Source organism: Falco naumanni, chromosome Z (genome assembly GCF_017639655.2).
Source record: "Falco naumanni isolate bFalNau1 chromosome Z, bFalNau1.pat, whole genome shotgun sequence".
Classification (NCBI taxonomy): domain Eukaryota; kingdom Metazoa; phylum Chordata; class Aves; order Falconiformes; family Falconidae; genus Falco; species Falco naumanni.
The window spans coordinates 1,035,655-1,062,265 of record NC_054080.1 but is presented as its reverse complement, the minus strand read 5'-3'; the positions used below and the strand labels follow the sequence as shown (position 1 = coordinate 1,062,265).

The 26,611-nt window shown below is 42.3% G+C and overlaps 2 protein-coding genes across 9 annotated transcripts in view; both read left to right on the top strand.

Moving 5' to 3' along the window:
* RAD17 (RAD17 checkpoint clamp loader component) overlaps positions 1-26,611 on the top strand; it is a 39,688-nt gene that overhangs the window by 6,206 nt on the left and 6,871 nt on the right. For 3 of the 5 annotated variants that reach the window (XM_040578973.1, XM_040578975.1, XM_040578976.1), the window contains 8 exons: positions 541-652; positions 3,542-3,736; positions 4,878-4,963; positions 5,514-5,660; positions 6,120-6,266; positions 7,006-7,126; positions 8,417-8,474; positions 10,960-11,775. In XM_040578973.1, coding sequence (XP_040434907.1) covers positions 541-652; positions 3,542-3,736; positions 4,878-4,963; positions 5,514-5,660; positions 6,120-6,266; positions 7,006-7,126; positions 8,417-8,474; positions 10,960-11,227 — 1,134 coding nt within the window. In that variant the 3' untranslated portion in view covers positions 11,228-11,775. Of the gene's footprint in view, positions 1-540; positions 653-3,541; positions 3,737-4,877; positions 4,964-5,513; positions 5,661-6,119; positions 6,267-7,005; positions 7,127-8,416; positions 8,475-10,959; positions 11,776-11,798; positions 11,910-26,611 lie in introns of those variants that run through there. The other 2 variants (XR_005825502.1, XM_040578974.1) reach the window with 2 other exon arrangements.
* Positions 13,195-26,165, top strand: LOC121080809. 4 transcript variants are annotated; one of them, XM_040578982.1, is made up of 3 exons: positions 13,195-13,620; positions 22,002-22,107; positions 25,003-26,165. In XM_040578982.1, the coding sequence occupies exon 3, from the start codon at positions 25,018-25,020 to the stop codon at positions 25,747-25,749; it is 732 nt and encodes a 243-aa protein (XP_040434916.1). In that variant the 5' UTR covers positions 13,195-13,620; positions 22,002-22,107; positions 25,003-25,017; the 3' UTR covers positions 25,750-26,165. The 4 variants fall into 4 exon arrangements, with proteins under 4 accessions (XP_040434916.1, XP_040434914.1, XP_040434913.1 ...); XM_040578979.1 differs by lacking the exon at positions 13,195-13,620 and adding an exon at positions 16,397-18,030 and having other exon boundaries at positions 20,291-22,107; XM_040578980.1 differs by lacking the exon at positions 22,002-22,107 and having other exon boundaries at positions 13,195-13,661.

Sequence of the window (26,611 nt, the reverse complement as noted above, 5' to 3'; positions counted from 1 at the left end):
GTGTTATTTATATCTGGTTTTGTATCTGTTTGATCTTTGATAGCAGAGCCCCCCCCCCCCCAATCCCCCAACAGAAGCCAACAAACTGGAAAGATGTCTTATTTTTCAGATTAGTTCCACTTGATCCTTGATCTAAGCTGTTACTTCTGCAAATTCTTCTCCCTATTACAGAAACTATATGTAATGAAACAAATAATAGGAATAGAAGTAATTTTTATTGTAATCCAGCAAGTCCAGAAGAGGTCGTGAACCCAAATCCTGTGTTATTCCCAAACAGTTTTCATTACAACCAAGTCTGATATTGAGTGACACCTTGTAAAGAATTATGTGCGTTATTCTCTTAATATTGCTATATGAAATATGGCAGTGTGCTTAACTGGATTATATGTTTTAAAGTTAGCAGTGTTATGGGGCTTGAGCACCTGATGGATGCTCATGTTTATGGTGTGTATCAGAGGTGGTTCCCCACAGCTAGGCTAATATTCAAATACCCCTTTTCCTACTTTTTCTTACTACTTTGAATGTTGCTTTTCCTTGTAGAACAAAGAAAAGAATTTTGCTCTTGATAGAACTTCTCTGGAGTTACTTTGCAGAGGTTCTTCAGGTGATATAAGAAGTGCAATAAACAGTCTTCAGTTTTCTTCTATGAAAGGTAAATGCCTATTTTCTTGAGAGGCGAATGACATTTTGACCATTCCTGCTATAAAGGTATTCTGTTTGCTGTTGCAGCACAGCTAGGTGGGCTGTGCAGAACATTTTTGACATGCTGCTCTGGACAGGAATAGAAGGCACAGCGTGGTTTGGGTTTGTCTGTCTGGTTTTTAGGCTTAAAATGTTCTATTTCATGACTGTTACATGTAGTCTCAAAGCTTGAGTAACATCTGCTACTGTCCTTGTTTCAGCTGGGATAGAGTTAATTTCCTTCCTGGTAGCTGCTACAGTGCTGAGTTTTGGATGGGGGGTAAGAGAATGCTGGTAACACACAGTCGTAGTTGTCGCTGAGCAGCACTTACACTCAGCCAAGGGCTTTTCAGCATCTTGTGCCCGGTCAGCAAGAAGGCTTGGGGGTGCGTGAGAAGCTGGGAGGGGACAGTCAGGGTGGCTGACCCCAGCTGTCCAAAGTGATATTCCATACCATATGGCATCATGCTCAGTATGTAAACTGGGGGGAAAGTTGGCTGGGGGCTGCTGCTTGGGGACTGGGCATCAGTCAGTTGGCAGTGAACAACTGTTTTTTGTTTGCGTGGCTTGTTTTTCTTGGGTTCTATTTCTCTCTCATTAATTTCCTTTTCATTACAATTTATTATTATTACTGTTATTATTTATTTTACTTTATTTCAACTATTAAACTGTTCCTATCTCAACCTGTGAGTTTTCCTACTTTTACTTTTGTGATTCCCTCCCCCATCCCGTGGGGGGTGGGGCAGTGAGTGAGCAGCTGGGGCTTAGTTGCTGGCTGGAGTTAAACCACAGCGGTGATATATGTTTTGATGTGATTTAATGAAATGTTCTCTTTTCTTCTGGATATCTTTATTATTGGTATGTGCTTACTGTTCAAAGCTTTTATGATGCAATCTTAATTTGAAAGGGGGTATTTTTATTGCTTGGTTCATACAGTTCTCGGTGTCCTTATCTCTGCCCTTAAAGCATTTCTGAAATAGCTCATTGACTTTGTGTATAGCACTTCTGTAATGATCAATTTTGCTTTGGAGTTGGTACAGCTGTTGGTGAACTGAAAAGCTGTGAGGTGCTATGACCTACTGTGAAGTTACGGAGTATTTTATAGAATATTTTTGAAGACTACTAAAATGCTGAACTGCAACATACTTCATTGGACAATGCTCAGATCAGACTTAGTTTGGCATTATTTATGTTGCAACATTGAAAGAAAACAGTCTGTCATGTCTTTTACAAGCATTGGAAGTCATGGCTGTTATGTAAATCACATACATTCATTTCTTAACCTGTAATTTTTAGAAGCAGTACTCTGGCATGTGTAGCTCATTCTAGGAACCTTTAGATGGTGCCAGCATTTTCTATTCAACCTAGAAATAAGGAAGTGGATTCAACAGTTGCCTTTGGCTGTATGTCATAAAGTTAGCGAAGATCTTGTTGCTCTTACAGATTTTTCTCTCCCATCCACCTTGCAAACAGAAAAAGTGCTCATGGAATACAGGATTAAATGTAGTTTGAAGTCCTTATTGTAAGAGGGAGTGTTGTAGTTTGACTTTTAAAGTATATTAAAATTAACTTAGCTGTGTTTGTTAAATTACTTGAGGGAGACAGTAAAGTTTCTAGATATAACTTGCAAACATGGGAACTACATTCTTCTGATGTTGTCTTCTAGTATATTAAGTTTGTGGTGTTCTGTGTTAAACAGGAAATTACAAAATTCCTCTCAGTACAACCACTTGGATGATAATGCCATTAAGTTAGTAACTAGTAGGTTGGTGATAACCTGAGAAAAGTTTGCAGCAGCTCACTGCTGGATGCTACTTAGCTTCTACAGACTCTAGAAAACCTAAATAGTCTTAAAATGACCAGTTTATGTAGTTTTTGATAAATTACCTTGGAAGTGTAAAAACATGAGAACTATAAAGAGAACTTGGGAGAAAACAAAGGCATATGGATTGACAGGTTCTGTACCTGACATCTCAGAATCATGTACTCAACTTCTCGCATTTTCTCTAACAAATTGGGAAGAGCTGCCTTCATGTTGAATACATTTTTTTCAATTGCTCAGGTATTTGATTGGCAGCCAGTAATATTTTGTAAATTTTGGAGATGCCTCACCTCCTTGTTTAACTCCTGAGTATGCGGTAGTACTTTTTTACATATGTATCATTTCTTTCTTCGTGTGTGTGTGTGTGTGTCTATAAACTCAAGCAATACATTTGCTTTGTAGTAGTATTAATGAGTAAAATGGATCCATGGTAATTGTGGGAGAAAAGAAGGATAAATACTTGAAGGATAAGTTCTCTTAGCTCAATAAGGATTAGCTCAGTAAAGATTCACTTGCTGCTAACTCAAATTATGGGTGAAAATTGAGTTTTAAATTAGAGAAGAGTTTTATTCCTTGGAGGTCTCAAAACGTTGTGGAAATCAGTAGGTTGTGGGAAGAATTGCCTAAATGAAAGGATTTCTTTGCCACCTTATATTTCAGTGATGGTATTATACAGGTGGTGCAAAGAGAAGATAAATTCATAGGTGAACAGAGTGTAAGTGAAATATAATTGACATGTATTTGCACTTGTACTTTATAAAGAAGAGATTTTTAAGAAAGGCACGTTGGGGCTGTATCAGAACTGGAATCCATAAACAAGAGTGCTAGCTTATTTTAAAGACTTATTTCTTATTCAAAAAAGACCTGGCACCTGAGTTGCGGTTTACGGGACAGAAGTGGAATTAAGCATCCCAGTTTAGATGACTGGGTTGTGTTCCAAATAGGTAAGTTTTCTCTTACTGTCCAGTAGCAATATAATAGAGAAACTTTTTTTGATTCGTGTACTTTTCCTGATTATGTTTTTGCTTTTATTAATAGAGTGCTCATTGGAGAAAGACTTTTGGTCAAGGAAGAAAAGGAGCTCCACGTTAAAATGTGAATCAGCAGCAATATCCAAAGTAAGAAAGAAAAGTAAATCTGATACTTCAGAAGACCAGGAGATACAAGCAATTGGTGGCAAAGATGCTTCCATCTTTCTTTTTCATGCTCTGGGGAAAATAATTTACTGCAAAAGTAAGGAAACTTTGACTTACTTTTTCAATGGGCAGAGCATGTTAGCTACTAATAGCTAGATTTGCTAAAGTAAGGCTTAAAATGACCTCTAACTCACATATTTCGTCATTAATAACAGTGTAAAAACAGGACTAAAAGTTTGTGGTAACTGAGATTGCAGCTGTCTGTAGCTATTGAGTAAATAAATGTATCATGTGTGTGTAATAAAACTACATACCTGTTTGCGTTAGGTCCATGCATTGTCATGCACACAAAGATAGACAGCCAGCACATTTGTTGCATTGTACGAGCAAATTTCTGTGGGTATATTTTGTACTTGTCTGTACTCCTAAAGGTTACAGAACAGCGCTGCAGCCTCACGGGTGCTGCCTCCCTTATTTGCTATCTTTTCCACCCTACTTTTTATCTCAACTCTTTGTTTCCCTTTAACAGACATACCTGCTGTCGTCTTTCTGACTGGAAAACCTCTTCCATTTCTTGTCTCATACCCTGTCTCCTTTTTCACCTCTCCAAGAGTTTCCACCTTACTACTACTGAAGGCTCTTACAGACTCAGGTTCTGTAAATTTACAGAACATATCTGCTCCCTGTGTATTTTTACAGTACTGTTTTTTTTACATTTAGAAACTATAACTCATAAGCATTTGCTACTTATTAAACTAACGCGATCTGCACTTAGCTAAATTAGGATCCATGATGCCACTGGCTGTTCATATTTCAGTAATAATTCACTGAATAATTCAGTAATAATTCCAAAATCAATTGAGGAGAAATAGTGTGAATGTGAAAATAAGTAAGATTAAATTTGTATATGAAATATAATGTAACTAATTACATGTAGTTGACTATGTAATATTGACTCTATAATTAAATTCTTAGGAGGCCTGCTTCAAGAGCTTTCCGGGAACTGGAAATGGTGTAATCTAGTTGCTAGTAGAGTTGACGGTTGCTAAAAATGATGCTCAATGCTGCAAAACTTAATCATGCAGTTACACATCTCTTTTCTTGCTCTTATATAATATTTATTTGAATTTTTAATATTTTATCTGAAATACGCGTCTCTCTTTTTTCTGGCTTTTTTGGTTATGTGCAGAAATTAACAAAATTTGTGATAAGACTAAAGTTCCTAAAATCCTTTGTAGGAGAACCAGTGTCAGAATCAGAACTTTCTCAGCTCCCTGCTCACTTAACAGAATACCGTCGCGACACCTTGCTTATTCAGCCTGAGGTAATGCAGTAACTACTTGATTCCAGTTTGGTTTGAAGAAAAACCAAAACAAATTCTTGTGATTGATGCAAATTCTCAAGCACAGTGGTTTTGTCATTGATCTTAATATATGTGTATTCAGTCTGTCTTAAGTTAGAGAAGAATTAATTGCAAAGGGACCTCTGGAGGCTAACTTCAAAGGTAGATTAGATTCCCAGGCTCTTGATCTGTTGAGTTTTGAGGCATCTGAGGATGGAGATTCTCTCTCCTCACTGATGGACTTGTGGTGGAAGGTGGACTTGCCCTTGCTGCAGCATGCAATTGTTATTTTAGCTGTGCATTGCCACAAGGAGTCAGTTCACCTTTCTGTTACCACCTATTAAGAGAGTTGAAGACATCAATGTCTTCTGCCCCTCCATCCCCACTGTTAGCCTTCTCTGCAAGCAAACCAATCTCCCTTTTGTATACAAGCATCGCTTCATAGATCATGTGTGCTATCTCCCTAACAGTCTTCTATAGGATGTTTTTCCTTATATGCTGTGTAAGACTTGAACTTTTTTTTTTCTAATAGGATATTGTGGAAAGATCGCATGTATCTGGAAGCATGTTTAATTTATACCTTCACCAGAACTATGTAGACTTTTTTCCTGATATAGGTGATGTAGTGAGAGCCAGCGAATATTTGAGCACTGCTGATGTCCTTTGTAGCAACTGGAGTGTAAGTGTCATCTTTTTATACACACATACTTTTTTTTTTAATGCTCCGACATGGAGCTTCTAGACTTTTCCCAAAGTGTTTACAAATGTTTCCTCAAACTTAAGTGTAGGTGAAAGGGAATTGTTAACGAACGCTGAAGTACATCGACTATAGAAGAGATGCAGGTCCAACTTATGTCAGTATTTTATTGTAGTGGGTTATAGCGTTTGTAAAATATTTTACAAAGAAATTGTTAAGTAGAACAAATCTATGCTGAAAATGTGTTGAGTCTTAATGTCTTTTCCTGAAAGTAATTGAGCTGATTTTTTACTTTTTCATTCAGCTGCTTTGAGTACAAGTTTCACAGTAATCTAAACATACTTTGGGTGCATCATGTCGCTGCAATTAGTGTGTTTTAGTTCAAATGAGACTTAATGTACAGAGACCTTGATTTCACATAATGCCCAATTTCATTCTTAGACTCGATCTGTGATGGAGGAATACAGTGCATCTGTGGCTACCCGAGGGGTGATACATTCGAATATGTCCAGAGCCTTTGCCCACCACCAAGGAGGATTGGGGTTCCGGCCTTTACATAAACCCCAGTGGTTCTTTATCAATAAAAAGGTAAATGCTTGACTTTTATTATTATTATTTTTGTAAGACATGACAATTGAATATTATAGGTGAGATTTGCTCACGGTGCTAAGCTTGTCAAATATCCTATTTAGATAAAAGCTACTTTTGAAAAGAACTTGCTTGAATAGTTACATTTGTATCATTCTTTTGATAGAAAAATAAATTGGAGCCCTCTGACAAAGTTTGGCTCTTGTGTCCAAATTGCCATACTGCTGGGAGAGTCTTAATCCTAAGTTAATGGAGTCACAATTAGTGTTGAAATTCTGTAAAGTATTCCTGAAAGTAATTTTAGGATTTTGTGCACTTTAAATCATATTGAACTCTTGTGTAAGTTTAACAAACTACTGCTGTTAACTGTGTTTATCAGAAGTAGCTTGTCCATAAGGTATCAAAGCTCTTTGTGATTTGTTTACAGTTGAACTAATACTTCTCTTGCTGTATCTGTCAAAATATTTGCCTGGATGGGTGGGGAATTCTATAATCAAGAGATTAATATTTTTCTGGACATTTTAATGCTCAGCAAAAATGAAGTAATTTACTATTTTTTGATGTGTATGTGTTAACTCTTAACTGCTTATCTTTTTTTATCATCTTATTTTTCAGTAGCTTGTGTGTAGTCATCCAGCAGGCAGGAAGATAGTCTTGTATTTTGTGGTAGAGAATATCTATATTAATAATGATTTACCAGGTTTTTTACTTGTGTTTCTTTTTGCCCCAACTCTTACAGTATCAAGAAAATTGCATTGCAGCAAAATCTCTCTTTTCAAGCTTCTGTTTACCACCCGAGTGTCTTCAGACAGAGCTATTGCCTTATCTTGCTATGTTAGCAAATCCAATGAGGAATCAAGGTAAGATGAGTGTAACTCTTCATCTTGGACCCTTTTTTTTATTTTTTTTTCCTGCAAATAAAGCATACTGAAAATTTTTGTAACCCAAAAGGTCAATACTGTTGGTGCTTTTGCCTCAGTAAAAAAAAAATGCTTGTGGTAAATGCATATAGCTGATACCCAAGATAGTATCATTGCCAAAATAAAAGCTGTCCTGTTACATATAAAACTTACATAACTGAAAGTATCTCTGCTAGCAGAAGTCATATATGGTGCTTTATAATGTGTAGGATGGGGTTGTCATGTCGGAGTATTTGAAATAATCCCCCCCACTTTTTTTTTTTCTCTACTGCAGGATTTGTGGTACCTGTATGCTTTAGTATTTCATTGTGTTGCCCTCTCAGTCTGTTAAGGTCCTTGCACCATTTTTCTGCCTGCCCACATTCTTACTAGCTTGTCTTAACTGGGTGGCATTGGCAGACTTGCTCATCTCACTCTTCATCCCCTTTTTTCACGGGGTTACATTTAAGAATATACTGAATAGCCCAGGTCCTAGCACAGATCTCTGCAGAACTGTATCACCAAGCTTTTTCCATTGCAAGAGTTAACTATTACCTCATAGCCCTCTCCCCGCTTTCTATTAATTAATTAATTATTAAACTTTACTAATTTAAGTTGTTCTTTTAGGCTTAGGGCTCTGTTTAAATCTGCTAGAGGATTTGGGTAAGAAGACTTTGGAAACCTAGTAGGTGATGTTAAGTACATCTTCATTGCTTACTGGATCCTTTCCAGTAACATCAGCAGACTTAAAAGGCTTTTAAAAAGTCTTTCCCAGATAAAGGACACAAGATCCGTGTTTCCAGTGCATTAAAAAGATATGTAACCTGAGGGAATCCAATAGCAGACAGTTTGTGCGGAAGAACTTACAGTACCTAATCCAAAAATTACTCCTTACACAGCTGGGTTGCTTATACTAGGTTAATTCTAATAAAAGGCTTCATGTTTTAATAAAGGCCTTGACACAAGCATGAATTCATTTTGTAGGCTATGGAATAATAACTCTACATTGTAAATACGCAGGTGAATGCCAGGGATGTTTATGTGTAGGCAACTTGTAAATACGTTACGGTAACGTGGTAAGCAATTTCAAAAACATATGTACATGTGCATGCAGTGCTCTGATATCCAAAATATTGCAAATATATTCACTTGAATATTTGACTACACTTAGAATTAGTTACTTTCCAGTATGTTTAATTGTATGTGTGTTATGATCTACCCAATATGATACTGATGATTCTTTGTTCTTAGCTCAGATTGCTTTTATCCAGGATGTTGGAAGGCTACCACTGAAAAGACATTTGGGGAGGTAAACTTGACTTCTGTCTTTTCTTAAAGAAAGACTTAGTTTCTTAGTGTATTGAGAAAAATAACCCTTTCATAGAGAAACATCTTCAATATGTATCAGTGATGTGACATTTTTCCTCACTTGCAGCATGATAATTTAGTATTTTGTCTGTTAAAACCTGGGGGGGGAGGGGCCCAAAATGGACCAAAAGTGGGCGAAATTGTCCCAAAATTGAGGAAAAAATGAGAAAAATCGACCCAAAATTGTCCACAGATTGGGTGAAATGCCCCGAAATTGAAAGTGGGGAAAAAAATCAAAAAGTTGACAAAAATAGTCGAATTTCTTTATCACTACAATATTAGTAGCAACATTTATACTATAGTGTGTCTTTTAATCCTCGTTTAGCTTGCTTTTCCATTGTACCAAATACTAGCACTGTCCTAGACATAGCTATGTTTCTCCAGTGCATGATCTGAATAAAATATTTTTTTTTAGGTCAAAAACATTTATGTGAGAATAAAACTGAATTGATGAAGAGTATAGTGTGCTTTGCCTATTGTTTGTCATGACATAAAACATTGATCTGTAAGTTTGATAGAACATTCTGTGTTCACATGCTTTTTACCAAGAAATGTAAGAAGGAAAGCAAAATGGGTAATTATCTTTACTTCCTTTGAAGCAGTTCTGTACCTATGGAACCACGAAATACTTTTGAGTGCTTCCTCTGAAATCAGATAGCAGCACTGGCTTTTGTTTTGTGGATTTTTTTGGGTATTGGAGTACTTAGAGTAAACCTTCGTTTAGAATGCATTTTTTTAATGAAACTATAGCTACTGAAGTTCCTCTGTCCTAGAGGTTAAATACTGAAAATACAGTTTTATTTCAACTGTGAGACTGGACTGCTCAACTTAAAGATTGTGTAGCGCTCGTGGAGTGACATGTCATGTTATGTTCTGACTTGAGTGAGCCTTCTGAATTATAGGCATCATTTAATCTAGTAGAACCTCAGTTATGTTTCTATAACTTTGATATCTCTGAAATTTAAGAAGTTTTAATTGCGATGGTCTGTTTCTGGTAAAGGATTGAGATCACAGTTAGCTGGAATGAGACTAAGTCTTTCATCTCTTAACCAAGAGAATTAGGGCATCTGACAAAGCGTCTGGTATTTATCACTGTGGTATTGCTGTCTGAGTTTAACTATGAAATACGGCCTGTAAGGTGAAGGCTGTGTTACCCAGGAACCACCCTGTTCCCCAACAGTTGTATTGAAAGCCGTTTTAGTTGCTAGTCAGGAAGAAAGGAAAATGTCCACAACAGGTGTATTTCTTTGCAAACTCCCTCATCTAAGCCAAAATGTTTGTAACTTTACAAATTAATTGTAGACTTATGCCATTAATTTTGTCTGCAGCATACCTTTAAATATTGATAAATGTTTTGTATCTGCATTAAGTTGGGTGTGTGTCCTGTAGATTTTACTTGAGGGATAACTTTCTCCTGAAAACACAGTAAGTGTTCTTCATCTGTTTGCTCGTTTTGGAAAGGAGTTACAGAGGAAGGTAGGTATTTTAGTAAGCATTTGCTTTCTTCAGGAATCCTACTTGGAAGTAATTTCTGTTATTAAGCAGTCCTTAAAACAACTTACATGCAGCTGTTTCAGTGGAAAGAATATTTTGTTTTTCTGTTGCATTTATTAATGGAATGGGAATGGCACTGAAGTAAGAAAAATGGCATCAAGGAGAGTGCATGGTATTTGATCACTGGGAGTTGGTGTCAGGATGAGTTTTTGTCAGTAGCTGTGTAATTTTTTATTATTCCCATGTGAAGTGGGAAAAATAGGAACATTAGTAACCTACTGATACAGAGATGCTAGAGAGATTGAGAAGTCCAAATAGGAGAAGAAATCATAAAAAATGTATTTCCTTTTTACTTTTTTTTTTCATCTGTTTCAAGTGAAATTGCTTCCTGTCCTAGAGGATTCCAGTTTTGCTTGGAAAAGGGTCTAAGGTGCCATGGGCTGTAGTCAGTAACTTAATTGTTAGCGGCTCATGCGTGTGAAGAAAGCTAAGCAAGTGACTGTCAGCGTAAGGAAGAAACTTCCAGCAGTGAGTACTGGGAAAGCAGCACAGCACAAACGTGACCTGTTGGTGCGGTTTGAGCTATGTAGGGCAGACCTTTCCCTGAGAGGAACTCCTGCGTCTTCTGTAGGCTGTCATGTAAGCTGTGTGGTGTTGAGTTCTGGGCACAGGTATCTATACCTGGAAGATGTGTGCAGAGCTGTGAAAACATAAAACTGTGAAGGTAGCGATGTAAGCACGGAACGTGCATAGCTTGAATGAACTGTGATCGGTGGAGGGTGTTAACGCTGCCGAAAAGATGTGAAAGCTATTAAGCACCAGTGGAGAAGAGTGACCTGTGTGGTACACGGGCAATCTTCTCTGTTGCAGCTTTTGTGTGACAGAGCAGATGCTTTTCCACGTAACTTACTGTTGCAATGATAATTTTACAGGTTAAAGCTTGAAAGACTTACTGATAAAGATCCTGGGATACCAGACTTACTTGCTGGCTCTGAGGGGGACCGTGCTGATGCACATGCTATGGAGACAGCTGCACAGATGGAGGAAAATGCGATGGATGAGAATCAATCAGATGGATTCCTTCTTTCTTCTAGCCAGTGCAGTGGAAGTGAATTACCTTGCAGTCAGCCTCAGCCTGTTGCAGCTCAAGATATCGTGGAGGAAGATGAATTAAAAATAGAGGAATATGATAGTGACTGAGTACAACAAAATAGCAACAGTGACTTGCCTTGATAGATGAATATGCTGCGGAGGTCATTGCTAAAGTGAGTATGGTCTGCACAAAAGTACCTCTCTCTTTAGCTAGTTAGGTGGGCTACGCGGCCAAGTCTAAACATGCTGTGTCAGCACCGAGGCAAATCTCCTCAGCTTCCTCTTTGCAGGATCAGGCCTGAGCTGAATACTAAACTACAAGCTATTTCCTGCCTCTCCTGAGCCATTAAATATATTGATACAAAGAGAATAATAGATGATGGCTGAAATGAGTTTGAAAGAGATTGTAGATAAGTAGGGTCACTTAAGTTATTTTTACTTTTTACATATTTTAATTTGCTTTGCAGTTGTAAAGTGTAATTTCTGTGTACACATTTGGTAAGTTATCAGCATTTGAAGGTTTTGTTAAAATTCATAACTTCAAAAAAAGTTGCTGTTTGGAAGCTTGGCCCTTCTGAAAGAGGAGACTAAAATGTACATGTAAAAGGTTTGATATCACATAACTGTAAATAAAACTCCTACTGTTAATGTTTTAACACTGTTTTGTACTCTGTCACAGATTTTTGTTTGTAAGTTGAATGTATGTTGTACAACAACAGTTTATTTTGGATTCCCTTTTGAATAATATTTTCGTAACTCATGGAGAGGAAAATGCAACAGTCAAGCATAAGTCCTTCTCATCCTTTGTATTCTGTAGGAACCTAATGCTGTGGTGTGCACTTCCTCTTGAATTGCAGCTGTGCTGTGGGAAAGAATAATCTGTGTTTGGTAACTGACACATGTGAAGTGTGTGGTAGTTGTCTATTGAATGGTGTTCAGTGTTTCTCTGTAACTGGGATTGGTCTCTGCAAATCCATCTAATATGTTTCTGTGGTTAGTGATACCACAGGAATAAGGAGAGGGGAAAAAAAAATCAAACCAACCAACTTTGAATAGGTAGTATATATTTGCATTTCTGTATTGCTTGCAGCCAGAGTTTAGTAGAAGAAAATACATGTTTATCCACCACAACCTTGGAATTTTTGCTGCTGTTAAAATGTCAGTATTTGTCCTTTCTCAAGGGACAGGTGTAGTCTTTCCATCTATAGCTACTGTAATTTTGAAGGGGGAAATTTCTCTCCTAATTCTTAAATTTCATTACAGCTATATTCTTTACAGCAAAGTCAGAATGTTTTTGGGTGTTGATGCCTTGTAATGCGTTTGCCCCGCTCCAGGGCGCTGTCGAGGAGTGTGTGGGGTGCTTCTACTGCAGGTGACAAGGCACGAAATACTAGTTTTTACTTCGCAAACAAAGCTCCAAGCTTCTTTATATCTTTTCAGCTTTCCTTACAGTAGTACTGGGTAATAATAGTAATAACAGAGTTATTTTCACGTCAACTATGTTGTGTTACTGTTGGCCTTGCCCTTACTAGGGCAGTATTCAGTAGTCATCTGGTTAATTATAAATTGTAGTATTACCAAAAATTGTAACCAAGAAAACTCTACAAATGAAATGATAGTTTAGAAAACCAGTGTTGGTTTATTGCAGCACTGGCTGAGTGGGGGGTTTCTCCTAACATGCACACAGAGCTATTTGAGGGTATACATTACATACAATCAAATACTGCATATTCATAGTATATCGCATATGCATTATTACTCACACAGGACAGGTTACAAGTCTCTCACTTCTAATGCAAATTAGTACACATCCTCAGACAGCACTACTGAAGCCTTTTACTAACTAGGCATGCTCCCCAAGTGGTGTTTTGCCCTTGAAGGTTGCAATCTCCCACTACTGCAGTTAGCTTTGTCCTGCTTTCAACTAATTTTCTGCCACTGTCTGTGGCTTTCAACGCCATCTGCTTATCTCTTCTTGCAGCCAGAACTTCCTCACCTGAAGGCTTCTTTTTGCAGTTTTTTTTTTTAGCTGGGTAAGGCTGTTCTTTTCACCATCTGTTCCTCGTTTCCTCATGAAACCATTGGCCGTATCAGGATACTAGAAAAATGGCTAAAAAACTTAAAGCAAACAAAGAAAAATAAAGTGTAGTACTTCAGCAAAGTTTTCAAGAGTTGTGTTGAGAAGTTACCTGATAGGGGAAATTGATTTCTGTTCTATTACTCCCTTTGAGAACATTGAAATTAAAATCATGCCAATTAGGCAAACCATTCAGCTTGGGTTTTTTGTTGATGTTTTAGCCCCTCTCCTTTTTTTGCATTTGGAGCAAGCACTAGGTACGAATATGGGTGTGCAGAGCGTCTGATGTGAGGAGATCTAGGACTCGGCTTTGACCTCCGTGTCCTGGCAGCAGCTACCCAGGAGCAGGCACCGAACGTGGCAGCCTTGGTGCAGAGTTACAGCCCATCGGCCCCCGCGCTTCTGCTACGGACTGTTTGCTACGGTGTGTATGCTGGCTGCATCCAATGCTGTTGGCAAGCTCAGGTACTTTCTATCCCCTTTTACAACGAGCAAGAGACAGCTGCTGAGCTTAAAGACAAAATTAGATACAGTCCACTGCTACAATCAGAGCAACTGTGACAAACACATGTACAGCTCAGGAAAAATCATCATCCGCTATTACATGACAATTTCCGTGCTACCCAGGGGTGGTGGATAGTATTATGTACAGAGGACCTTAGATAAGGAAATACACCTGAGCAAATGAGCTGGCATTTTATGTGCTTATATACATGTATTTCTTCATGTACATTTTTATGCATGCTTATTTATTTATATTCCCATCAACTTTTTTCTGCTATCAGTGTAACACCTGCCAAAGCATTTTGGCAAGCTCTCAGCACAGCTCCATATTGCTTTAATTCATCCCCTGGACATAGGTTTCTTGAAACTGGACCCACTCCCATTGGCGCTGAAATGAGCAGCTCTTCCACTACAGCAAATGTGATCAGAACTGGTTTTGTTATAAATGGCAGAGGCTTCTTTGGAGTCAGAGCTAATGAACATGAGAGCAATGCATTAAACACTGCATTAGGAGTGCCAGATTCATTAAAAAGCTGCTTCAACAGTTTTGCATGCTTTACGCAGCAAGATTAGGCATAAATTTGTTCTCATTGTCCCGACTCACTGATACTTGTTCCCAAAGCAGGAGCATTTTCCATATAGACACTCCTAAGGAGGTGCAGCTCCATTATATTTGAAAGATCAGGTATTTCTTCTGCTCCTGATGAGACTTTCTTTCCTGCAGGAAAGTAACAACAGAACAGTGGCAAATGTGCATAAGCTCATGTGCTTAAACACTTGCAGCTAACTGCTGAGCTGGGATGTTTTAGGGGAAAAGTTCCAACTCCACCTATATTTAGTGGGCCTAAATCTCCTCACTCTGACATCAAAACCAAACCAACAAAAACTGGACCAGCGATGAGCTCTTCTGAAAAAAATTGTTCAACAGATCGCTTTAATGTTATTTGACCCTGTCATTGATACGGATTCTGCACCAGAAGGATCGGGTAATCCTGAACACAAAAGTCTTGTAGTCTTATGGCTCAAAAGAAATTAATCTTACATTTAAGGGCAGAGGAAGACCACTGTCCCCTTTTCACCAACAACAAGGGAAAGCAGCAGAATATATGCAGTCTCTCTCCCATTTTCAGGTAAAAATTTTGTTTCTTCCCCAAACTGTTTGTTAATGTGTTAGAAAGGCCAAAACAGTGAAATATAGTGTTCTTTTCTTTTTACAGAGTATAAATGTGTGTATACATTTGCATTCTGGCAACGATGTCTAAACTATGATTAATTCAACGGGGTATCTAACCAAATCACTGTCTGTGTGAAAAGAAACTAAGTGAAATGAATAGCAGTTTCCAAACAAACACACAGGTACAAAGGCCATGGATGCCAGACCGATACGTGGGGCATGATGACAAATCCAATACACATACATTGCTACCACCTTCCCCACAGCTGCCAAAGTCCTGGATGTGATGGGGAGTCCAGCACTTCTGGACGTGTGTCTCCATCCCCCGAGGTCTCCTCCATCCCCCGGAAGCTGTGGAGTGCCGCGGGGACCTGGGGACACGGCTGCACCACAGAGCACAGTCCGTGCTTGGCCTCTGGCTGGGGACAACCGGTGCCCGCGGCAGCTTTGGGCACTTTGGAATTGCCTGTGTTTTGGGGATGGCTGTTTGCCTGCATTTCAGGTTAATCTTCAGAGGGTGGCTTCTGCCAGCGCTGGCGCTGGGCTGGAGTTGGCTCCCAGCTGTGTAACTCAGCTTCCGCTCGGACAGCTGGCTCCTCCTGGGGCGGGCAAGGGTTCGTTTTGTCCACAAAATTATAGACCTGTGAAAACTGAGAGCTAAAAGAGAAACGGGAGCCAAATGCAGTATTATCTTCTTATCCCGATCAAGACTTGCAGAAGGACAAAACTGCTATGGTTTTCTAATGTGTTACACCTCTTTTTGATTCAGCAAAGGAAAAAAAAAATCTGCAATAGATTTTTGGTATTTATTCATTGTGCATAAAAGGTGATGTTTCACATTCCTAGAACTCTGAAATGAAAACGTGTATCACTGAAAACAGCAATGCAAGTATCTCTGGCAGATCAATTTCTCGTGCCTTTGCCTTTCCTCTCTGCTGCTTTTATACTCAGTCACACTTGCCATGCAATCGGCTTTACATTGGCCAAGGGATAACTGGCTGCAGTGATGTTATGTGCAAGCTGGAGTTTGCCTTTAAATTCAGGGCAAAATCTCAGATAGGATCACTTATTTTTGATAACTGTTGACTAATACTGCTTATAATTAGATGCAGGGCTTAGTTCAGATGCCAGTGTTGAAATGTACATGAAACAATATTGACCAGGGAAAGAGAAAATCCTAGTAAGCACATCCTCAGACGCAGGCAAGCTGGAGAAGAGATTCTTCTGGATGCAGAAATAGTGTGGGCACATTTTATATCCATTATATCCTTTCACAGCATAAATGACATGAAAAGCAAAAGTGGTAAATAGGAGCAGTCTTTGAAACACCCACATACTTGCTCAACTGGAATCACCATTAGGAATCAGTGAGTTAGCCTGGTTTTCCTGAGTTTCACTACTCAAGGGATGCTTCCATGGACAACTATAGGCAAAGATACTCCTAGGTGGATGACCGTAGCAGTGGCCTCCAGACTACTTTGATCATGCACCCTAGTCAGTAAAACGTTTCTAAGTGCACGCACCCACCCCCACCCCCCATGTATATTTGTTTATTTACAAATTACATACATGCACTCCTGAAGTTCTAGAGTTTTCTTCCCACACGCTGATGGGTAGTCTTGTGCACCCCCTGTCTTTGAACCCCATGAGCTATAGGTACACAAACACTCCCAAGAGGAAAGGCAGCTGTAGCACCAGGGCTGTGTCACATACCTGTGCAGTCAACCCAGTCCTGCGAATCTGCACAAGAGCAAGATCCTGTCAAGATAGCCCAAGTTCTGAGTCGGGATAAATTTTTTTTCATACTTCTCACTCTGACTTCTGTTGACGTGCAGTTTTGAAACTTGGCACTCCTATGAGAAAATCCCAACATTTGTGAAATGTTCGAAATTTTCATAAATCATCAGAAAAGTGCTACTGATACCAGCAGAACTGTTGCCTTAAATGGGTGAAGTCAGGCTAAAAGCTGAGTGAGGATCCAGGTCCCAGCTGGCCCTTCAGTAGTATGGAAGTAGCACAGAGGCTGCGGCAGCTGCATTTGCTCAGGGCTTGCGAACACAAACTCAAGAGCAATTATGGTCTGCAGCCATCACACGGCAGACTAAGCCACCTGCTGAATTAATTACCATAGTTCATCATGGCAGTGTACGTCAGGAGAGGAGAAAGACAGGAGGGCAAAACTGAACTCTGCACTGCCAACCCAATGCTTTGCTCCAGGAAATAACCGAAATGCTCCTGACAGTTCATACCGTTATTGCAGACAAGGACACTGGAAGTCAGAGTGTCTGACCTGACCATAGCTCTCCTGTCTGGCAGGATGCAGTAAGCCTAACTTTCTACCTGACTTCCTTCATGCCACATTTCTGAGTGTCATTTCTGAGTGTCAGAAATGTAAGACAAAACCCAAATGACATAGACATCATTGCTCCTTCACTTTTTTAGACCAAACTGTTTTCGTTTATCTATTAATGGCAAGATCCTTTCTTGACCAGTTGATACTTTTCAATAAACATCATATGCTTCTGGTTTTCCTTCAGTTCCCTTGTCTCCAGAGGCAGTAAATGCTGCTGGTATTTCAGGACAACATGTATTTTCCTCTGGTGACACCCCCTATGGCTGTCACCATCAACCCCATTCCTGACTACCATGCTTTCCTTTTAAGTCCTACTGTCCCTGAAACATTCTAGGAAGAGACCCCTGATGTAAATTAGGCTATACTGTGTGTTACACCCTGGATGTGCCTGCACCATGACAGGACGAATTCATGGCTCTTCTGCTATTGTCAAATGCCAGGACCACCTCTCTCTTCAAGATAATGTCTTGCAAGGAAATGCCTTAGCCAATGCAGTGGCAAAGGTTGTGGCTTGTGTATCTTTCATCTTCTGTACACCCCTTTCCCATTTTTTCTCCCTTGAAGAGCTGGCAGCTCTGCAACGTTTCACGCTGGAAGAGGAATGCCAGCTACGCTCCAACTCCCCTTGCTGCTCCCACAGCAGCAGCCTAGTAGTGCCTCGAGTCCTGTTACCTGCCCTGGCTCCTCTGGCCCATTCAGTTGCCCCACAAGATTGGTTTGCTCTACATTTCTCAGCTACATCTCAGCAGTATTGTGGCAGCTGCCCAGTTTGTTCAGCATGTAATACAGGACAGCAGGAGAAGGTGGGTGTAGCTGCAAACCCTCAATGGTGGAGACTTTGTAAATTTTCAAATTGACTTTATTCAAGTTGCCTCAGTGCTGCAATTTTCAGTGTGTCCCTGCCATCTTAGATACGTTATCAGGATTGGTAAAGGGCCATCCTTGTAAACATGCTGAGAGAACTGATACTTCTGTTTGTTGCTCCCTAACACTAAATAACAATAAGAGGACCCATTCTATGGGACGAGTAATGAGCAAAATTTTTGCAGCCTACAAACACAACCCAAATGCCAGTGGGGCTGTAGGAAGGACAAAGTCCAATTTAAAAACAAACTTGGCAAATATTTGCCCAGAGACTGGCCTGAAATGGCTGGATACTTTACCTCTCGCATTGATCTGTAGAAGAAACATCAGGAAAGAAAACCATAGGGAGTCCTGATATTTTACTAGGCAGACCCAAGCAATTGTATTACACAGCATCTGTAACTCCCTGTAAGGGAGAGAAGTTTCCCTAGCTGATGAAATAAGAAATGCTGCAGCATTGTCCTGTAGCCACCAAGCCATGTGAGTGCTCAGGAGACACCTTTGCTCAGAAGAGCTGATGCTGGCGGATGAAACCAATGCTGGGCTAAGGTGTGCGTAAACTGACATGTGTAAGCAGTTGCAGCTAAATGCTGAGCTGTGATGTTTTAGGAGTAAAGTTCCAACTTTCACTGTGAGTCTAATGCTATTTATTCTGACATGGATAGCAAACGAACAAAAATTGACTGATGATGAGTGCTTCTTTACAGCGAGGGTGGCGAGGCACTGGCCCAGGCTGCCCGGAGCAGCTGTGCGTGCCCCAAGGCTGGGCTGGACGGGGCTGGGGGCAGCCTGGGCTGGGGGGAGGGGTCCCTGCCCATGGCAGGGGGGTTGGAACTAGATGATCTTTGAGGTCCCTTCCAACCCACACTGTCCTGTGATTCTATGAATTAATCATTTTATCATTTTTCCACTTACACTCCCAGGGCTTTAAAGTCTTCCTTGACTCTGCTCAGATTCTGGCTTGAGGTATCATTTGTGTCCATGTGAAATAGTAGCAGCAGATAGTGATCTGTGCTCTTGACAAATTGTGGCACCCTCTCAGCAACAGCTCAGACCTTAGCTCCTGGAAGACTGCATACCTGTTGTCCACCTCCCTGTCAGGCTGGCTGATGGGCATCTCAGTGCCCCTTAACAAGGAGTCACCCACTATGAGCACTTGGTTTCTTTTTGCAGTATCCGTGGTGTCCTACTAATGTAGTCTCTCCTTGTAGACCTTGCTCATGGGAGTCTATAGCTGTTAAAGCTTCATATCTGTTTCAGGTTGTGATGCTTGGAGAAAAAAAGGGAACTGCTATAAAGCTGCCAGCAAGAGAACAAAAAAGTTTAGAATTCTCATAAGGAGCTACAGAAAAGAGCTGTTCACATAGCTCCCCTGATGGGGCCATCTACTTAAACATGCCCTTCAAAAACTTCTGTTGATTGTTTGCAGCCTTCGTAGTGGTCACAGATGACCAATGGGTAGGGAAAAGGTGCAGAAAATGCTGACATCATCTCACTATCTCTAGATGTGAACACTTCCCCAGATTGATTCCAGGTACTCCCCCAGAAGACCTAACTGGATCTTGTACATCTTTCGTCGCAAAGTTGACTTGTTGACATGTAGGAAGGTGTGACCCTGTCTGGATGTGTAGGGAAGGTTGCTTAACTTCTCAAAGGAACACAAACACAGAAGATTTTGGTTGTGAAGAGACAAATTTTCTTTCTTAAACACTATTCTTATTTAATAAACTAGAAGAAAGTTCTTTTAAATCTGCTTTTAGAAGAAGATGAAAGTAGCAAAGGTCTGATTTAACTAATAGAAGATAAAATGCTTCCTCTAACAGTGTTGTGTAAATCTGGAGTTCTCATTAAATCAGAGCTTTAGCGCAGAAATGTTACACAGGGAAGTCAGCTTATAAAAAAGCACAGTGTGCTTTTTCAATGAAACCAGAAACTTTTGCTTTGATTTCCGATTTCTAAGTAAAACTCTTCAGTGATGGGAAAACAGCACCTGGGCTGGGATAAGTAGGCTTAAAGGAAATATCCTAGGCCTGTGAAAGCTTTGCTTATTATAAGGTGTTGCAATGAAGCCATGTGCACTGGTGTTCTAGACAGCTTCATTTGAGCTATTAAACACCTCACACCAGCTTGGTTATGTAGGTTTATAATATATGGCTTGCTTGGTAACAAGAAGTCAACTTTTATTTCCTCATTCTCCAGGATGGCCTCAAAAATGAATCCTGGTTCATTCATGTGTATCCCTGCACATTTGGGGTATTTTTAAACCCGCTGCATATTACTGTCCATTTGTCAGCCTTCAATTTTATTCACCATTCGTCAGACCATTTGTAGGGCAATTCCAAATCCTTATGAAATCTGCCTGCAGCTGTCTTGGAGCTCAGCACTTCACTTTCTCTATCAACACTCAGTGGGAGTTATCTACATAGAAGAAAACAACAATGGCTTCAATTCTTGTCCCCTTTGAGACCTTTTCAATACTTGGCCCAGCTACTAGACAACCTTCAGTATCAAGCTGTCTTCTGTTTTGTGAACTGTTACCTTATCTGGTCTTACAAGTGGGATCCTTGCTACTGAGTGTTGTGCAGAAGCTTGGCAGAAAGTGAAACTTTTTCGAATTCAGATATTCTGTGTTATTATGTGAGCTGTTCGTCTGCCTCAGTAGTACTAGCAGGAATATAATTTCCTGTTTGAATTTTATTTGAATGTATTCCTGATGTTTTGTGTAAGGCCTACCAAAAGAAATACATCCTAGATGACAGCAAATTGCTTTTCTGGAAGAGTTAAATGTAAGTGCTAACATCAGAACGAAACTACACTGATGTGTGTCAGCTGTGGTTGAAGAGAAGAATTAGAAGCAGATGTGCAGAGTTTTCTTTTATAAGAATAAATCCAAATTGCTGGCAGCAAAATATTGTCCTTGTTAATAGAAATTCTGTTTAAAAATATTGTAGTGCTGTTCAGAAATCTTAAGCATCACAGGTGACCATGGATAGTCCTGCTCCCAAAGAAAGGAAGGGCAGGTTTTCCACTCCTTTCAAAATAAGTCTTCACTGAATGGTGTTTTAAAGAACTGTTTGAGGGAGGATCATACTGGATTAGAGACAAAGTGATGCATGCCTGCGGCTTACTTGAAATTTTTAAATTATTGGTGTTTTGAAGAGCGAACCTGCCATCTGTTCCCATCATCCACAAACTTTTCTGTGTGCTTGAATACACTGTCTCATCAAGAAAGACTGGCCTCCTCAATCTCTCAGCTTGCTATATGTATCCCATCAGTCGTGGTCTCCCTTTCCCCCATGTTTCATCCCAAAATGGTAATTTGGAAATAGAATGGAATGAAAAAATACAGGATGATGACTAGGAAAAGAAACTCAGACAAAACCATTTTGGGTGTCAGCTTCCTGTAGAAAACAAGTCTCCTCAGATCTCTGAAACTGAGACTTGCCCCCAGCCCATATTTAGCCTATTGTAAACTACTAAGATGTATGTTTCTAACAGAAAGTTAGGAGCATTTCAGACAGCATCAAGTTATTTTACTAAGTCGTTCCATGTAATATGGCTTTGATTTTATTCATATCTTGGTTATTGGAAGCTGATCAGGTTCTCACAGAGGTCTGCACAGCAGACTGCAGGTGGAAAAGAAACTTCACCTAGACATAAAGACTCTTTATGCTTGCTAAGGTGGGCACACAGATGGCCACCTGGGGAGGGAAGTCACCAGAAGAAAAGATGGAAAGAGAGGCAGCAGGACACTAACTGTCTGCCACTCACTTTTGAGTGACAGTACTTTCCAACTCTGTGGGATCTAAGGAGGTGAGAATTTCACACACAAACAGGGACACCTGTTTGCTTCCTGAGGCTGAATGTTCACGGAGGCTTCAATAGCTCTTTCCCTTCTGCTGTTACACAGGTGGAGAGCAAGGTGCTTCCAGAGAAGGAGACAACGCAGCCTCTCTGGGCAGCCTGTTCCAGTGTTCTGTCACCCTCAAAGTAAAGACATTCTTCCTCATATTCAGGTGGAACTGCCTGGGTTTCAGTTTGTGCCCATTGCCCCTTGTCCTGTCATTGGGCACCACTGAAAAGAGCCTGGCCCTGTCCTCTTGACACTCACCCTTAAGATATTCATTGACATTGGTGAGATCCCCTCTCAGTCTTCTCCAGGCGAAACAGACCCAGCTTTCTCAGCCTGTCCTCATCTGGGAGATGCTCTGGCCCCTCGTCAGCTTTGTAGGCCTTTGCAGCATAACCATACTAGCTCTGGTTATGCTGCAAAAAGTGTGTTTCTAAGAGCAAAGAAATGGGAAGCTAAAGGAAAGAATGGCTGGAGGAAAATACTGTGAATGACCAAATAGAGAAGAAAAAAAGGGTGTAGTGCTTCAGCGCAGGGGTGGCGAGGCACTGGCACAGGCTGCCCAGAGCAGCTGTGGGTGCCCCGTCCCTGGGGGGGGCTCAAGGCCAGGCTGGATGGGGCTGGGGGCAGCCTGGGCTGGGGGGACAGGTCCCTGCCCCTGGCAGGGGGATGGAACTTGGTGGTCTTTACAGCCCCTTCCAACCCAAACTGTTCTATGATGCCATGAAAAGTGTAAAGGGAGGTTGTGACATATGCTGGCATATCAATTCACAGGTTTTGTGGAACATGACTCTACATTCATACACTCATGCTGTCCTTAACCTAATTGTTCTATGCGATTGATTTTGATCTGTGTGGGAAAGTGAATTGACCGTAGGAGGCTGACATGATAAGCAAGTACCGTGTATCAGAGGCGCAAGAACAGTGTGAGTGGATCAGAGGGCAGTGAGGGGGGAGGAAGGGGGTGGGGGGCACATGGTGTGCCGGAGCTCTGGCACCATTTGGGGAAATTTGTTATCCAAATGGTATTTTGTCTGGTCTGGGAAAGGAGCAAATTGTGATGAGTGCAGAAAATGCAGGAAAGCAAAGCAAATTTTGGAAGAGATTAATTCCAGGTTTGGGGAAAATGGTAAGCCAAAACGTAGCTGTGTGGTGAAGATTTTCAGATTTCTGTAATGTGGTACCCGGCAAGGTTTCTGGTATCGCAGGTGTCAGCGCTGGTTATGATATCCCAAAAAGGAGCAGCGGTATCTCTCCCTGTGCTAACTGGAGGTGGCTGGTGTGACACATGTGGCATACGCAAATGCAGAAAATGGGATGTTAAAGCCGGGCATTAACTGTTTTACAAAGCTTGGCATAACTTTGCAGTTCCAATAATCCTTTTCAAATCAATCTTTTTAATAAAAAATATTATCCTACAGTTTGTGCTGAAGCCGTTTACATACAGCTATGAAACTTCCACGCTGTCTGTCAGAGCTTGCCCTGAAGCCCTGGTCTATCGGTCGGAGAGTGTAATTTTTGCAGGTTCATCAGGAAATGATACTGCTTTAACTGTCATCTCAAGTGTTACTAACAATGTGTCTCAGTTTATTAGCAAATCGATGAATTCAAGGCAAAAAGCATGTTCTGTCATACTGCCATGGAACTGAAGCTATGCATGCTGACCAGGAAAAGACACTCAGAGAAAACCTTTTTGGGTGTCAGCTTCCTGTAGCGAACATCTCTTCCTAAACCTCTGAGAGTGACATTTGCGCTTCTACTGTATCCAGGGCATATTCCATGCAAACTGTGCCTTTGCTTTTGAGCTTCCTAACATGGCTTCTCAGGCAGTTATTAAAGAAGATGTTCTTTAAATGAAGAAATTTAAATTGCTGAAGCTGCCAACTGGCAGAACTGGGTTATGTCCCCTGTATAGCCCTAATCCAAGGCTGGTTTAAAATCCCGTCAAGCTAATCAGTAGGAGAACAGAAAAACAACAAATGACCAATTTGTATACACAGCTGCCCTCAGAAATGCAGGGTTTTTTTTAGAAAAAAATAGTATATATGAAGGGAAATTGCTTGTTCAAAGAATAAGTGTGCTAGAAGAATTGTGCAAGTTAAAGCAAGTGGAAAGAAGATAACGATCCAAAGAAGGCCTTGAAACCAAGGCAGAAAGTGGAACCAGAACAGAAGAAATCAAGTGGGGCAGGATCAGATGATGGATTTGTAGAACTGAAAAGACCAAAGGAAATTTCTAAAAACTTCGGACATTGACTAACAATTTACTAAGTGGATATGAGCTGTACCACATCCCTTTGGACTCTGCCGGTCACTGAGCTGTTGGCCCAGCTCTGAGCTATGATTACAGCAAGACTAGTGATACCCACGTCTGTGTGAATTTTTCCTTTAACAGCAGTAAAGATTACTCATGGCTTCTCAGCTGTCATGTTTCTGCCATATCCTCTGTAGACAACTTGTGCTTGCCATTGTGCACATTCAAGATGTAGAAAAGAGGCAAGTTTCAAAGTTCAAAGAATATGGGAATGATTTCATTTTTTGTCTGAAAAAGTGTCAGTGCCGTCCAGAGTGCTACCTTACAAGCACTGTAGGAGCAAATGGCCATCAGTGACATCATCTAGCCGGAGATTCTGACATCAGCCAGTGATGGGCTGTGACCTCACATCCCTCACCGCTTATCTTCGGGCGCCGGCAGAGCCTGGGCCAGTCTGGCTCGTGCCTGGCCTCCTGCCGAGCGTGCCTGTGAGGTCTGGAGGGTGGAGCGAGGCTTCTCCTGGTGCTGGGTGGTGCTTCGGGGGTTGCCGCCGGCAGCTCTCGGTGTCCATCCCCGAGCCATCGCCTGTGTTTCCCCGGCCCTACCTGGATCAGGCAGCTGCGCACCGCGGGGTGTGCTTGCAGCAGCGCAGGTGAGCCGTGCGGGGAACCGTCCCCCAGGGTGGCCGTCGGGCGGGCGATGGGGCCTGGGGGTTCGAGAGGGTGTCCTCCTTGAGGGGCCTGGGCATTTCCTCCGCCCTTCCATTCCCTGGGGCAGCGGGTGACTGTGGTCTCTCTCCATTTTGCAGCGTGTGACACCAGTGATGGGGAGCTGCTTGTCATCCGCATGTCTCCCCAACCTGCCGCAGCCAGCAAATGTGTCTGTGCAGACAGAACAGGCATGCCCCCTCTGCCACAATGCTGAAGACGGTATTGCTTATGCTATACCCTGTAACCACCAGTTCTGCCTGGGCTGCATCGTTCGCTGGAGACAGAATAGTCCTTTCTGCCCCCTTTGCAGAGGACCAATGGAGACTATCAGGTTTTCTGTGTGGGCAGAAAATGACTTCCTACTGTATACCTTGATAGAAACTGACGAGTTGCCAGATGCCAGCAGCCAGGCAGGCGGAGCTCCTGACCTGACTGAAAGCAGGCCCTACATCCCCTTGGTGGCCCCTCCATTCTCTCCACAGCAGATGCTGTCCCCAGCTGAGCAGGGAGCTGTAGGGACAGAGGCCGTGGGTGGCCTCCTGCCCAGCGTCTGGGCATCGCTCTTCCAAAGGCAAGAGCACCTGCTGGATCCCGTGCTGCCCTGGCTGCGCGAGGTGCTGGCAGCAATCTGTGGGGACCAATGGTGGCTGGCAAGGAGTGCGGAGAGCAGCATCCTGCACTGCCTCTGCGCCTGCGGTCTGAATCGGGAGCTCATGGTCCAGTGGCTGCAGGACTCCCTTCAGGAATATGCGGCACAAGTGGTCGACGGCATCGTCAATGTCATTGTGGAGCGGTGCAGCGAGGAGGCCCAGAGGCTGCTGCAGTCCCATACTGTGGGGGAATAGGACTACAGCGCTGTGGCCAGCTCCAGCTCCACCAGATCCCGCTCCTCCAGATCCAGCTCCTCCACGTCCAGCTACAGCACATGCCGGGAGTGGACTCCTGACTCCGCCAGCAGCCCTGAGAGCTCCCCCGGGGAGGAGGGAGCCGGCACATCAGAGGCCCCCCTCCGCGGGCGTGCTGGCCGCCACCCATCTGTGCACATCCCCGCGGAGCGGGAGGAGCCGGGGCAGGCGGCGGGGGCGGCTGGTCCCTCCTCCTAGGGCAGCCGCCGCAGCCCCTCGGCTCCCGCCCGGGACAGTGACCACTTGCCCAGGGGAGCCCGGCGCCCCGCAAAGAGGAGGGCCGCTGGCCCCCAGGACCCTCCCCAGCCCTGCAAGAGGCGGCCCCGCCGACGGCGCCAGCCTGGCTCCAGCTCCTCCATGTTGAAGGGCAAGGATATAAATTCCTCTTTCCCTGACACAGGCCCTGTGTGCTTCTTTCTCTCTCTCCTGGTTCCCGTCCCCGCTTCCTGTGCCCCACCGTGGGTGGCACCTGCCTTGTGGGGGGGCACGGCCATGGGTCCCCGAGCCCCCGGGCTGTGTGGGCAGCACCGCGTCCTGCAGGCAATCCTGCCGCAGCTGCAGCACAGCAGATGCCGAGGGCAGAGCGGGCAGGAGGGGAAGCTGCTCTCATTGCACATGCAATGCCCTCCGCCTGCACCCCGTCCCTCCCTCTGCCCGCTACCGACACTTCTGCTCTGCTCTGGTTTCTGTCTGGCGTCGGCCAGGGCAAACTCGCTACTGGGAGAGCTGTCGAGGAGGCAGGGACAAAGGGCAGGGCAGTGAGAGAAGAAATGTAGAAATATCACCAGAGGAGAAGAGATAA